Source organism: Coptis chinensis, chromosome 6 (genome assembly GCF_015680905.1).
Source record: "Coptis chinensis isolate HL-2020 chromosome 6, ASM1568090v1, whole genome shotgun sequence".
In the NCBI taxonomy this organism is placed as follows: Eukaryota; Viridiplantae; Streptophyta; class Magnoliopsida; order Ranunculales; family Ranunculaceae; genus Coptis; species Coptis chinensis.
Window position 1 is genome coordinate 55,168,009 of NC_141461.1, and position 14,914 is coordinate 55,182,922.

The window sequence follows — 14,914 nt, forward strand, 5'->3', positions numbered from 1 at the left end:
ATCAAGTCGACCCACGCCTACTCCACAAATGCTCGACCAAGTCATTCTTCAATCTATCATGAACAACTTTTGAACGAACCCTCTCGTCGCCAGATGCCCAACGAGATAGAACAAATTGGCGTTGATCTTCAGATGCACATTCTCTACTTGGTATTTCCAAATCAGGAATATACTGCGGGATATCCATTTCACGTTCATCTTCCACAATCATATTGTGTAAAATGATGCAAGCCCTCATAATAGTAGCTATGTTCTCCAAATACCATAACCTGCATGGATTCGCTAAAATAGCCCAACGCGACTGTAATATACCAACCGCCCGTTCTATGTCTTTTCTAGCAGCTTCTTGCTTCTTTGCAAAATGTTTGTCTTGTACAATAGTCGGTTTAGCAATCGTTTAAATCAATGTGGCATAATTAGGATAAATACCGTCAGCCAAGTAATAACCCATATCATAATGATGGCCATTTACAGTGTAGTTACAAGGAATAACTTCATCATTGACTATATCATCAAATATTGGTGAGCGGTCAAGCACATTAAGATCATTGTGAGAACCCGCCATTCCAAAAAAAAAATGCTAAATCCATGCGTCACGATCGGCAACTGCCTCCAAAATCACTGTTAGTTTATGCTTATGGCCAGTGTGAGACTCTTGCCACACGGATAGGCAATTCTTCCATTGCCAGTGCATGCAATCAATGCTTCCTAGCATTCCAGGCCATCCGCGTTCCTTAGACTCTTTAAGCAAATGTTGAATATCTCCAGCATTTGGTTTGCGCAAGTATTCACCTCCAAAAATTCTAATAATTCCATCACAGAAATAGCACATGCATTCATGAACAGTTGGCACAACAACATGTAACATGTCATCTACTAGATCAGCTACAGTCCCATAAGCAAGCATTCGTATAGCAGCAATTACTTTTATTTTTGGGTTAATCCCAAACTTACCCGCACTATTAAATTTTTGTTGAAAATATAGTACATTATGATTAAGATGATTGAAAATACGAGTAAATAATCACTAACCCATACGAAATCGGGCGGCCGAAAAAGTCGGTCACTTAAATATAGGATTTCGCCGGCGAAGTAGTTAGCATTTACACACGAGCGGTGTTGCCTTTCGATCGACGATTCTTACATTTTCTTCCTTTCTTCGAACCACCATGTGGTCTATAAGAAGACTCCGCTTCTTGTTGACGCAATAAACTCAAACGATGTCGAACCAAAGGTAGAGCAATATCCACTAATTTATGAGTTTTAATTGCAGTATTATCATTTGAAGAGCTCGAGCTCGATGAAGAATCAGAAGAAGATGAATGATCCATTGAAAAATCGTCAAGAGTTTTGGTAGTGTTTTTTTTTTTTTGCTCAAAGAGATGAGTTTTAGATGAGAGGGAACATGAAAAATGAAGAGAACCTCGCATGACCAAGAGGGTTAAATAGTTATAGCACACGGTTTTTGGATGGGCTTCGGCCTGTCAGATGGGCTTCTATGGCGCGGTTTTGGGAAAACCGCGTGGGTTATATGGCGCGGTTTATCCAAAACCGCGTAGTTTGATGTCAAAAATTTGATGTTGCTCCTAAAGTTGTTTGGTGTTTTTTCGGTTCAAAATTTTGGTGTTTTTTTGGTAGTTCTCCTAAAGATGCTCTAAGAACATTAGTTAGAAGTAAGTGTTCTTGGCAATCACACTAACTAGTGAGCATATCTATTGATTAGATCTAAATGAATGCACATGTAGAGATACAACCAGATAGCATATTAGTATCATCGCAAACAAACGAACGCCTCAACCCCATCTAGCCAACCAGATAACTCAATAGACAAACAGTTTTCAATTTTAAGTAGGTAAACAATCCAACTTAGAGCTTAACTGACTAACTTGAGTACACACCCCTCATTCACAAACGAGAGTTAATGGGGTAGATCCGAAGATCTTCGCAAAGAACCCACATTTGAGAAAGGAAATTAATAGATCATTCGGCACAGTCCCTATGTCTGAACTCTCATCACACATAGTACGCAAGTGAATCAATGAAGAGTACAACATCAAAGGCAAATCAAAAAGTATGAGTACTCAATCTAAGATATACAGATGAGAATCTGTCGTAGACGTTCAGGGAAAAAAAACAAAAACAAAAAGAGAAGCTGTTGTAGATTTCTCATCGTCAAACTATCAGAAAGACTTGGGCAATCCCATTTATAGAGGATGGGATGCCTTCTCATAAAAAACAATATGTAAAACCATACTGTAAAGGGGTGTTTAGGTTTTTCTTTAGCTGCAATGAAGAGAGGAAAATGGGTTGAGGTTTTATGGAGAGACCGAGTTCGCTAAGGAGCGAGCTGCCTACGTATTCTCTCTTGGTTTTTCAGGGGAGAGAAGAATCAGGTCTCACGTAGTTCAAGCATGTGGTATTTATAGGCCTAAGGGAGTGTTGATCCTAGAGACACGTGTACCTCTTACACATGTGTAGGGTGGAGATTATGAATGTGTGTTGGGTTGGTTTTAGTATGAGTCGTGGGCTGATTGGAAGTTGGTGCGGTAGCCCCTATTTCCCGGTGGTGGGAAGTACAAGTAAGATTTTGGTAATGATTACACCTGGTAGTGACTTTATCTGAGGCGTTTTGTCTCCAGCCGTTTGTTCGTCCTGAGACATCCTTGAACGAGCTTAGGCATACCACCTACATGAAGGGAGCTAGCTGCTCACAGATCAGTCTTGGAGGTCGATGTCCTGAGTTCGCTTATGCTTCGCGCGTGCGCTATACTCCTTAATGAGGATATTGCTCCCCTACACCACCTTCATGAAGGGAGCTGCTCACAAATCGGTCTTGGAGGTCGATGTCCTGAGTTCGCTTATGCTTCGCGCGTGTGCTATATTCCTTAATGAGGATATTGCTCCCCTACACAGCCCCCTCTCAGTAGATTGTTTATATCCATAGAAGCGATCTGCTGAGAGAAAAAACGAAAGTTCGTGCGAAACATGAGCAAGCTATGGTGAATGTTCTGACTGAGATGCCGTAAAGTTTGAACCGTTTGGCACAATGATTTGGCGGGAAAGGGAAGTTGGTCCGTGATTGGCACGTGACCGAATCGTAGCAGTTGGTAAAGAAACGTGTCGCCGCATTATTCGGAACTTTGAGAAGACAGGCCTTGGAACACGTGTGTAGGCTAGAGCATAGGCTGTAATCATAACTTCTTGGTAACTGAACGGGCGGTTGTACAAAATCAAATTTGGGATATTCGAAAAAGTATTTCTTGTTTCCTTCTCCAGCAAAAACGCAAGCTAGGGTTTCTCAGGTTAGTGCTTTTGCTGCTGCTGTCTTTCATTTGCACTTTGCTTTCTTCTTGTTCAAGTGCGATTTGTTGAGTAGGTAGGTCAATGTTAGGCTGTAGGGTTTAAGCTTGGGTAGTTGATAAGAAGGAGACGTCATAATGTCTGATTCTGACGATACTCGATCAGAAGAGGTTCGGGAGGTTTCATTAAGTTGTGGTGAGTATGAGGATGACAATGAAGGATCTGTGAGTGTTGGCATTCAGGTTGAGTTGGATGAGGGAGTTAAGGTAGACGAGGGTAATACACGATCTGGGTCGGAAGGTGCTGTGGCCAGTACGTCAGGTCGAGGGGAGAGTTCGTCATCAAGTGAGTTGCCCCCTAAGACGGTGGATCGTCGTGCTGCGAGCTCGTTCCCCAAACTGAAGGCAGAGTATGGGATCAACGTTCCCGATCTAGAGTTATACGAACCACGGTTGAGTGAGAATGTACGTAGTGAGGAGCACAACCCGCCGAATGGGGGGGGGGGTAATCATCTATGAGGGCCAGCTGAGAGCGTATATGCAAATACCGTTCTCGAAACTGGTTTGTGACTTCTTGGCTCATTATTGGAAGTCTCCTTGTTAGTTTGTTGGTAACACCTGGCGACTGTTTAGGGTGTTCGATCTGTTGAATGTGAGTGGGGAATACCACATAGGGGTGTCTGACATAATCGAGCATTATGTCGTGAGGCGATCTAGTAATCTGAACTTTAGTTTGCAAATGATGACGACGCGTTCTGCTGTGATTGACGGTGTAAGCAACGAGGCCTGGACAAAGAGGCCGTTGCTGCTAGTTGGCAACTACTGTGCTAGTGGATGCAGGTTGCAAACTAGGATTTGTAACATATCTGGTGGGTAGGAATGTCTTTCTTTTGTTGCTTTACTTGGTGATTTACTGTTGTTCTAATTGGCCCATGTCTTTGCTTTGCTTGTAGATTTTTCTGTGAAAACGCGAACTGATCGGGGAGATAGAAAGGTTCGCGCGGCTGACTCGAGCAGAAAAAGAAGCGAAGCTTCCCGAATTTGCTCATTTCTTTGTGGAAAAGGGTGGGCCTGCGATTCGAGAAAAAAGAAAGGCTCAAAAGGACCGAGCTCGAAGTCAGACAAGGCGAGGGGTTATGGAGACGCGTGTAAGTGATTTGGTAACGCGGGAAGATAGGAATCGGGCTCGTGGCGGCTTAAGACGTCCCTCTGGAGGTGGTGCTTCAAGGGCTGGTGGGTCGAGCTCCCGACCTGAAGGGGGGTCGATGGATGCTCCTGTAGAGCTGGAGACGATGGTCTTCAATCCTCGTGTACGAAGTAGGTCGGAGAAGAGAAGAAATGACGCCTCCAACCAAGATACTGCCCGAGTTGCCAAAGTTGCGCAGCATGCTCTTGGGGAAAGCTCCCGGGGCGGTGGTGGTCGGGGGGGCTACGGCTGCCGCCCAGTCGGGTGTGACCGAGCAGTCATGGACTTGGCCACCTTTGGGGTGGGGTCTAGTCCGTCTCCTGTGGTGCGAGAACCTAGTCCGCTGGCGAAAGCGAAGGCTCCCCGCAAAGCGAGTGGAAAAGCTGTAATGGTTGCTGATGACTTAGAGTCACAGTTTGTGTATTTAGACGACAACGGGGTTCAACAAACTGTGAGGCGAACTGATTGTAGCTTCAGGTTGAGTAAGGTAGCGGCCTGTCTGCTAGAACAGATAGCTCTGGACGGCAACCGTAAGGAGCTGGATGAGAAAGGGCTGACTGATAACCTAAAGCGGATGGAAATCGCGCAATGTCTGGTACGTGGCTTTGTCCCTTTTTGATGTATTTGTTCACCTATGTGCGCTGGTGTGACCTGGTTATTAGCATATGGGTGCAATTGCAGCTTGTAAGTGGGTTTCAGAAGTTGAAGGAGATTGCTCAGTTCACGGAGGCAGATAGAGAAGCTGTGGTGAAGCTATCAGATGAGCTGAAAAATGTTCAAGACGCCGCTAAGATGGAACGTGAGGAGCTGGAAGACTTGAAGAAAGCACATCAAGCTCTGACCGCCAAGATGCGAAAAGATACCGGGCGTAAGATCCGAGGCAAAACTACTGAGGGAGCTGAAGAGAACGTCCTGGCAGCGACTGTGGAAATTGGTAGGCTGAACGAGTATGCCTTGCACTGCAAGAAGGTTACTCAGGACGCTACGAAAGTTTATGACGTTCTGGACGCTGACTTTGTTGAGCTAGAAGCAGACTATAACGCTTTGAAGGAGGAACATGAACGTTGTACGCCTCGCACCGCAGTGGAACAGGTGCAGGGAGATGTCGGTAGTGTGCTCGCTACTTCAGTGATCATTCCAGAAGCCGTGATACCGCGAGCTGAAGCTGTTGTGTCTGATGTGCTTATGAGTTTGGATTTGGATGGATTAATGCATTTGTGGTTAGCGGGAGGGATGCTGAAATTGACGAGTCACCGGTGGTCGGAGAGCTAGTTATTCATACCGTAATCGCGGTAACCCGATGTTCCCTAATCACCCCGATTAAACGCGTGTCTCTTCATCCTTAGATAACAGAGAAGATATAATTACCGGATGACTACCATCCGGATCAAGTTGAATATATTTTAACTTCACGGGGAAGAGGTTTAAGCACCGGGTGGAAGGAATGTTAGTAGATGTTTCATCGGGGTCCTCATCTTTGCGTAATGAATACTTGCTTAGGTAGCAAGTCTTCATACTCGATATATGGAGCAACCGGGGGTCTACAATTGGTGTGGACTCAAGGATGGTGTTGACTTCCCTAAGTAGGAGTCATTTACAAAATCTGAAGTTTCCAAAAGAAAGGAATTTATACATATGGTTTTCGGGAAACGTGTTGTTAAAATAATCTTGAGCTAAGCTCTCGATCATGCTAACCTCCCCATCTATAGACGATTCTGGTAACTGTTTCATCATTTTAAAAACATTTATCTCAACAAAAAGATGGCCAAAAGATAAGGACATCTTACCATCGCGGCAATTTATAAGCGCGTTGGCAGTTGCCAAGAAGGGACACCCTAAGATGATCGGTACAGAGTCGTTAGCGACTTCTGTATCGAGGATAACAAAATCTGCAGGATAGTAGAAATCCTGAACCTTAACAAGCACGTTTTCCACTACACCCTTAGGATACTTTATAGACCTGTCCGCTAACTGCAACGTCATTTTTGTAGGTTGCATTTCCTGTACACCTATTTGTTTATACAAATAAAACGGGAGTAAGTTAACACTCGCCCCTAGGTCTAATAAAGCGATCGTCGTGTGCGAATCTCCTAAGGTGCATTTTACAGTAGGACGACCAGGGTCCTTGTACTTAACAATTCCATTATTTTCTGATAAAGTTGGGAAATGTATAGTTAGAAAGGCGTCTTTAGGTATGTTGGTCTTACGCCTAGTAGTGCACAACTCCTTAAGAAACTTAGCGTGGTTAGGTAGCTTTTTAATAGCTTCGAGAAAAGGAAGGTTTATCGTTAGATTTTTGAAAATGTTCCTAATCTCCTCAAAGTTTGTATCCCTGGTTAGCATGGCTAATTTCTGGGGAAACGGTGGTTTCTCTCTATATTTAGCGTATGTTTCTCATTTGGATGTCTAACCTTGGGTATATCCGTTTCTTAAGTTGTTGTTTTAACTTGGTACCCTCTTGTGTAAAGTGTAGTAGGTGGTAGGCTATTCGGTTTCTATTTCGGGCAGGTTATCTAGTTCGATATCGGTGTAGGGACTCTTGGTGGGGGTAACTATAGGCATAGTTCGGTATTTTGTTATCAACCACTTTACCGGAATGGAGAGTAGTGATGGCATTTAGCTCAAGAAAAACCTTTTCATCGGTTGTAGTTTCCATAATAGTATTACCGTTTACCTCAAAGGGATTGTGTTTGTTGTTTTAGGGTTTGGTATAACTCAATAAGATTGATGGTTTTGGGAAACGCCTTTTGGTTTGACAATAAGCTTTCTCTTGGGCTAAGTTTGTTGTATGCCCCGATTTATGGATTGTAAGATCTGTTGGTTGATTGAGTCATTGATTGGAAAAGTTGTTGGGTAACCTGTCAGATAAATAAAGGCGTCGATCGATCTGATCCGGTTGTGTAGGTGTAGTAGTCAGCGTCTTGGTGCGACCGAACTATCTCCGTTGATTATTTATGGCGGGTTGAAAATATGATAGTTATTATTGTTAACCGAACGATACCTCTGGTTGGTATTATAACTATTATAATTATCGGGCCCCGACCGGGGTTTAGATGTGCTTGACCTGTATTTCGTGGGTTGTTTTTTTCTGCCCGCTGTGGTTTGGTTGGTATAATTATTATAATTCCCTTGACCTTGTCCTTGTCCTTGCCTAGGTGGAGCTTGGTTATAATTGTTTGCTTCCCTAACATTTTGGTTATTAAACCCTGGAGGTGTAATTTGTTGATTGTTTCGCCAACTAAAGTTGGGATTTTGTCTCCATGGGGCATTAGGAATATGATAGCTATTAATGGAGCAAACATTATCTTGCTCTGATTGTTGTTGTTCATAGGCGAGAGGACAATAGGAGTCAGGGTGCTCAGGACTCAACCAGAAATTACATGGGTTGGAGTTGACATTCATGACTGGGATATGCTTTTGTTGAATAGAAATAGCCTCTACCTTTTTAGTTAGATCGAGATTCGATTAAATTTTTAAGTTCTAGATTGGGTTTCATCTCAAACATACCACGCCTTAATGTTGAAGAAGAACTAGCGAGGGGGATATCATCACTACACTTCAAAAAAAAATTATTGGCGCTTTAGTTTGATCTTCTAAAAATTTGTAAGCCTCGGGGCTCCTTTACTTAGGAAACTACCCCATTCAATATGTCAAGGACTTCTTTATGGTGGTGTAGAAGTCCTTTGAAAAAGGCAACGAACTAACGTGTCTTTCGCTAGGTTATGATGTGGACACTCTATAAGGAGATCGGTGAAACGATTCCAAGCCTCGAAAATGATTCATGAGGATTTTGTCGAAAGAAATGAATCTTGGAAAGCATCTCATCCGTCTTTAGGGGTGGGTAAAATGTTCCACAAACAATTTGAACAAGTTTAGCCCACGAGTCCACGAGAATTAGGGCCAGGCAGTTAAAGAAGACGCCTTTTATCGGCTAAGGTGAAGGGAAATACCCTCGGTTTAATTTGTTTCGCACCAACCGTAGGATGGTGGAATGTTATAAGGACTTGTTCAATCCTACGATGTCTTCGATAAGGTTTTTATGGTCTAAACCATGAAAAACGGGTAACAAATTAAATATGTTTGGGGGATTCAAAAAATCCCCACTAGGTCCGCTAGAACGATGCAAGATTTATGGCTATCATTTCGAGGCTTTGTAAAAGTCGGAGAGAGGAGTCTCTCTCTTTCTTCACCATTATGTCGGTGTGGTGTGTGGAATAGTAGCTAGAGGTGTAGTGATTGGTATACTAGATAGACGTGTTTGTTGACGTTGACGGTTAATTACGTTCGGTGTTTTTCTCCGGCCAGACCTTAATCTCATGCAAGTCTAAGTCTAAACACGACAACACTCCAAACAATCTTGATATACTAGTATAAACCTCTAACTGGAGATGCGAGGTGTGGAAGAAAAGAGTACCTGAATGCCTCCTTGCTTCGCTTACAAATAGCGTCTTGTTTACGCGTGCTCAGTATGTATAACAAGTTAGAACACTGAAAACTTGAAGAAATGGAAAGTTTGAAACAAACCTGAGGAAATCGGACAATTTCAGCAAAGAAAGCGGCGTAGCGCTCTGTTTGAAGCGGCGAATGCGCCGGGACAACTCGGAGTTCAAGGTCTTTGGGCGCAGGTGGCGCTCGTTTTGGGCGCAGGTGCGCTCAGGACTTGTCCGATGTCCAGTGTTTTGAGTGCAGGTGGCGCTCTGTTTGGGCGCAGGTGCGCTCCGTACAAAAATGAATTTCTAGGCGTTTGAGCCGGGGGTATTCTATTTGAAGTAAAGCGCGCTCTGTATTTTCGCGAGGAAAATTTAAGTGCTGAAATTGACAACCACAGTATGAATCAAACAAGGGTGGGTGGGTTTAATGGGACCTAAAAATGACTAATTATACTATGAAACCAATGCTAAAGGGAACTAAGATGGCAGCGGCGCCATTTGATAATCGTAAAATGAATAATTCTATTAATGAATAAAGTGATGAAACTCTAAACGAAAGTAAAACTAAAACTGCTTTATTACTAGATTTATCAAAGATATTTTTACTCTCAATCCTATTGAGATATAGGGGAGTAAATGATTCGTTCCACTCCTAGTTCTTTAGCATGCGATGGTTTCGTGTCAACTAATCAGTCCAAGTCTAATGAGAGATTTACTAGGGGAATTTTATACTACGAGGTGAATTCAATTAACAAGTTACGAATAACGAAATGATAGAATGCTAAGGGTTTGAATCTAGATAAAGAATTAAAGGGAATTGAATCCACCTTAACTCGACTTAATCAACTAACAAAGACTCGTCGTGATCCAAATTGAATGTGTAACACCCGTATTTAGTTATTAATTTATTAATTAAATTATTTATTTAAAAATTCGCTGGATTGGATTTGGATATGTGGGCCTGGTTTCTGGGCCCGATTCTGTGTTGGGCTTGGGTTTCAAACCCAAGTATATAATCACATTGTTCTAGAGAATAGGGTTCTTGGAGAATAAAAAAATAATAAAAATGGAAGCAGAGCTAGAAACTCGTTTGCTAGAGCGTGGAGCGCGATGACTCAGACTCGGAGGAATTTTGTCGAGCTGTTCATTATTGTGAGTAGATATTTTATAGATTTTTTTTTATTAAAGTCTCAAGCATCGGTTTCTTTCGGTTGAAATATCGCGGATATTTTGTGTGGGGGTGTCGATATTTTTTTTTATTAAACTGTTGCGGCTTGGGATGTGGAAGCTCTGTTCAAGCTTTGAACAGGCGTAAATGGCGTCAGCCCCGCAGAAATCGTGCGGCATAGTTTTAACGTTTTGTTGGTTGGGGTTTTTAAACTCCTTTTGTTATGAAGTGTTGGTTAAACTGTTGGTGGTGGTTGGAGGTTGTCATGGGTCTTTGCCGAAGCTTTTTAGAGGCGTTAATGGCGCCCAAATAAAATCATGATCTATGATTTTGGATCTTGATGTTGTATGTTGGGTTTTGTTTTGATTGGGTGATTGAGTGTTTCGATGGGTGTTAAGGGGTGCTTTGTTAAAGCTTGCTTTGTCACCGCCCATTAATGGCGCTTACCCAAACACTGCAGTAATATAGTTTGAACTATGTTTGGTCGATTTTGGTGGTTGAACTCTTGTGCTATGACTTTGTATTGCTTGGTTTGATGTTGGATTGGGTGGGGGCTGTCGAGTGGAGCTTGAAGAACCATTAATGGCAGCCCGAAATTATTTCCAGATCTAGTTTTGGAGAATATGGTGGTTTAAGAGTTGGGGTTTTAGCTTTTAGTAAAGTGGTAGGGGTTGTCGCGGGGATCAAAACCGTGGGCTTGGAATGGGTAGTCGAGTGGAGGTCGACGGTGGTCGATCCGGTGGTGGCAGTTGGAGAAGATGACAGCTTGGGCTTGGGCCTGGGTCGGTTTCAGTTCTTGGGCCCTAGCTTGTTTTGTTTGGGCCAGACCAATTTGGCTTAGTCTATGGGCCAGTTTCATTTGTTGTTGGGCCCGATTCTATTTTGTTTTGATTGGGTCGATTTCAGTTCAATTCGTTGGGCCGAACCCATTTGTGTTTTGGACCATTTTAATTAGTTTTCTTTGGGCCGGTTTCTAATTTATGTGGGTTGGTCCTTATGTCCCCATTTGGGTCAGGTGGAATAAATAAGATGGTTTTAAACTTTGGGGTTCTAAGGTTTGGGCTTGGCCAGTTGGGTCCGATCCATTACCTTAGTCATGAGCCCATGAGCCATGCACTTTTGACCTTAGCCATGAACCATGGCTATGACCCTGAACCTGTCGAACATGGAAACAACAGTTTGACTTTGACCGTTGATCTTTGACTTTGACTTTGACCGTTGACTGTGGAATGTTGATTTTTTTCCAGTTTTTCTCATATTTAAGAATATGGACAAATATTGTCGAACATTATGTAATTTTGTTTGTCTTTATCTAATTAAGATTTGACGTGAGTAGTGTGTAAAGCATATATATATTGGGCTTTGATTGTGGACTGTGAACTGTTTAATTGTGCTGCATTTTATGTTGTAAATTCTATGGACAAATCAAATGCTAAAATGCTGTGGAAGCTTGTATGAATTTGGTTGTTATTATCTAATTAAGATTTGACGTTGATATTATGACATTATATAATATGTTGGGATATATATATTAAAGGTAATAGCTTTTGAGAAATAAATGTATAGACACTCTATTATTTTATCTATGAGGTAGTATAGTATGTGTGGATATTTTCCCACGGGATTATGTCTTAGTGCAATAATATATGGGCACGTGAAAGAATGAAAGTGGTTATGAGATATACTTGAGATATTTCTAAATATTGTGGCTTAGTGCAATAATGTATTTGACATGCACGTGATATAGTGGAATTTCTATGAGTCATAAATGGATGACACTTGAATAAATTACGTAACGAAAATCCTAGAACCTAGCTACCACAACTCATGTGATTGGCCCTTCTGGCGTTTTAGTGAATCTGAATGGCCTTCGGGCGTAAGTAATGTGATTGGCCCTTCTGGCATTTCAGTGAATCTGAATGGCCTTCGGTAAGTAATGTGATTGGCCCTTCCGGTTTCAATTGAATCTGAATGGCCTTTGGCGTAAGTAATGTGATTGACCCATTCCGGCGTTTGATTGAATCTGAATGGCCTTCGGGCGTAAGTAATGTGATTGGCCCTTCTGGCGTTTCAATGAATCTGAATGGCCCTTCTGGCGTAGCCGAATAGTGGCTTGATTATTCCGTTCGCAAAATAGAACGAGACGCGCGATATTTTATTCGAATAGTGGCGATTACTTGCATAATGGCTTTTCGTGTGAGGGTTACGGTGTGCGGCATCCCGCGGGGAGGTAGTTACGCCGCGGAGTGGTTCATTATGTAAGGGGAGGCATGTGGATGTACATGTTCGGCGTTGGGAAGCGATTGTGGTAGCCAAGGAAACTAGGTAAGACATAGATACGACGTGAATTTTAGGACACACAAAGAAAGCCTTAATTAATATAATTATGGTAATATATTGGTTAATGATATATCTTTAGATGGATGATTGTATATGCTTGGCTGGTTATAGTTTAGTTAGAACCTAAGACGCCTCGTGGAGGAACTAAATGCCTTTTTATTATGCTTATGGTTTGTTGTATGGTTAGTGGGAAGTTAAGGCGCCTCAGGGGAGGAACTACCTGCCTTACTTATTGTACTTAAGGATGTTGTATTAGTCGTTGAAAGTTAAGGCGCCTTGGTGGAGGAACTAACTGCTTTATGGATTGTGTATGTATATGTATAAGTATATGTTGTATTTTAGAGTTACTCACACCAGCATTTTTATAATGCTGACCCGATTTGCATGTTTGCTTATCGGGTGTGTTCATTAAATGAACATAGTTGATAAGTCTTGACAGGTTTAGTGTTGAAGAAGATTGGTTGCTGCTTGTGGTTTGCGTTAGCGTCGCATTTCAAGATAGGCTTTGTTTTCCTTTGAGGTGATGTAGATTTTCAGTTGAGATAAGGTTATTTGCATTTTCATTTGTAAATTTTTGTAATGAAGATGACTTTTGTTTAAGTTAAAATTTTATTGGTTTTCAATTATCCACATATTTAAACTGTTCATGGGTTTTTGGAAGTTGAGAGTGCGTCACACCTCGGAGATCGAAGAGTCAGGAACAAATAATGTTTTTCCGAATTCTGTCAAAATTCGGGGTGTGACAGAATGCTTCGCATATCAAATAGTAATTCTAATCCCCTAATTATACATGGCATCTCTACCAATCAATAACTAGCATGTGAGGTCGTCCACCCATTCTCATGGCTTAATCAACGACCTTCTAGAGTGGAATAAACTCTCACGACGATTTCTAAGTTAACAAGGATCAAGCTTCATCAAGGCTTCTTCAACCCCCTCTAATGGAGGTTTAACCTTGAGTCATACTACTATCATTTCCCATTGAATTAAAACTAGACATCATATAAAACTTCTATCTTATGCAATTTTACTAAACAATAATTGAAATCTCGGGTAATAAATAGGAAATGAATAACAAGTAATAAAGGAATTTAGATCTAAACAATTGTAAATGACAAAAATCAAAATGAACAAGAATCTACTATTTTATTTATCTAATCAAGCAATAACAATATTTTCAAGGTTTAATCTAAAACAAGGAATGAAATGAAACTAAACTTAATTAAAAACAATTAAAACTAGATCTAGAATTATCTATATTTTAGGTCTAATTAGCTACCCCTTTACAAAGAGCTAAACTTTTGTTTTTATATGCTTCAGATCCAATTTTCCGGCCCAAAACTCAATTCTTTCAGTCCGTAAAGGGCTCTTCAGCTGGATTTGGCTTCAATAGTCTTTTTGTTCACTTTTGCTCCTCTAATTTGACCAAGGCTTCGACCATTGGAAAGCTCTTTCCGAGGCGGTCGTTTTGGCATATGGTAGGCCCAATTCTGAGGTCTGAGTTCAAAGATATGGTCTTCGGAAGTTCTGCCGACTTGTGCACTGTTTCTGCCCGTGTTGACTTTTCAGCTTTTGACCGGGCTTTACGAAGGCTTTGTCTCCTTGAATCTTGGCCTTTATCACAGAACTTCTTAGCAACCAATCCTTGCTCCTTTATCTCGCCAAAGTAGCACATTTCTGCACATAATTGACTTTACTGCCTGAAATACACAAAAACACGTAATCAGTGTTAACTCTTATTTATTACTCACATAATTGGTCTAAAAGTATGATTGTTAAGGGGTTAAAACTACAGTTTTGGGCTCTTATCATTTATGCTATTAATATCTTCTTTCCTTTTATGTAAGCTCGGGCAGCCATTCAATGTATTACCAAGAGCAACATCAAGGAGTACTTCCTAATAGGGCGGCCATTCAATAAATCACTACTTAAAGGCAAACACAAAGAATACTTCCCCTAGGCAGCCACTCCCTGAGCTACCCCTTCTAAGACAACACAAAGAATACTTCCCTAACTCTAAAGAACTATACTACTAGAAGAAAAGTAAAGAACAATAGCATGATATTAATATTGCAAAACATAAACCCTATTCTATACTTCCATCCCCTGGTGTGGGCAATTGAATTAATAACTAAAAACATAAAGAACTAACCTGATTGAAGAACACCATGAACCAGAAGAATCATTAAACCTTAAGCACTGGCTTCATCTCCTCCCTTGAAGGAGAATATTAGCCTTCCATATAGAAGAAAGAACACGAAGAACGAGAAGAAGAAGAATCGAAGAACATAAGACTATAGAAAGACTAATTTATTAAGACTCAGCTAGTTAAAACCAATCTTTTATTATTAATCTCTTTCTGCCTCAAGTTCTGGAGACAAGAGTATAAGTGAATTGGCAAATTACATTAGGCACTTAGGTCCTCTATTTATAGAGGTTACAATGAGCTCTAGAAGCATTCCAAACCGTCATTTGTTTCCTAATACAAATA

General features: G+C 41.4%; 1 protein-coding gene across 1 annotated transcript; it reads right to left on the reverse strand.

The window, feature by feature from the left end:
- Positions 1 to 580: 580 nt before the first annotated feature.
- Positions 581 to 907, reverse strand: LOC147493654 (uncharacterized). Its single transcript, XM_086567896.1, has one exon. It carries the CDS (start codon positions 905 to 907, stop codon positions 581 to 583), a length of 327 nt encoding a protein of 108 aa, XP_086424022.1.
- Positions 908 to 14,914: the final 14,007 nt, after the last annotated feature.

Excerpts from the sequence above, each read along its gene's own strand:
- LOC147493654 (XM_086567896.1), bottom strand. The coding sequence starts at position 907 with ATGCTTGCTTATGGGACTGTAGCTGATCTAGTAGATGACATGTTACAT.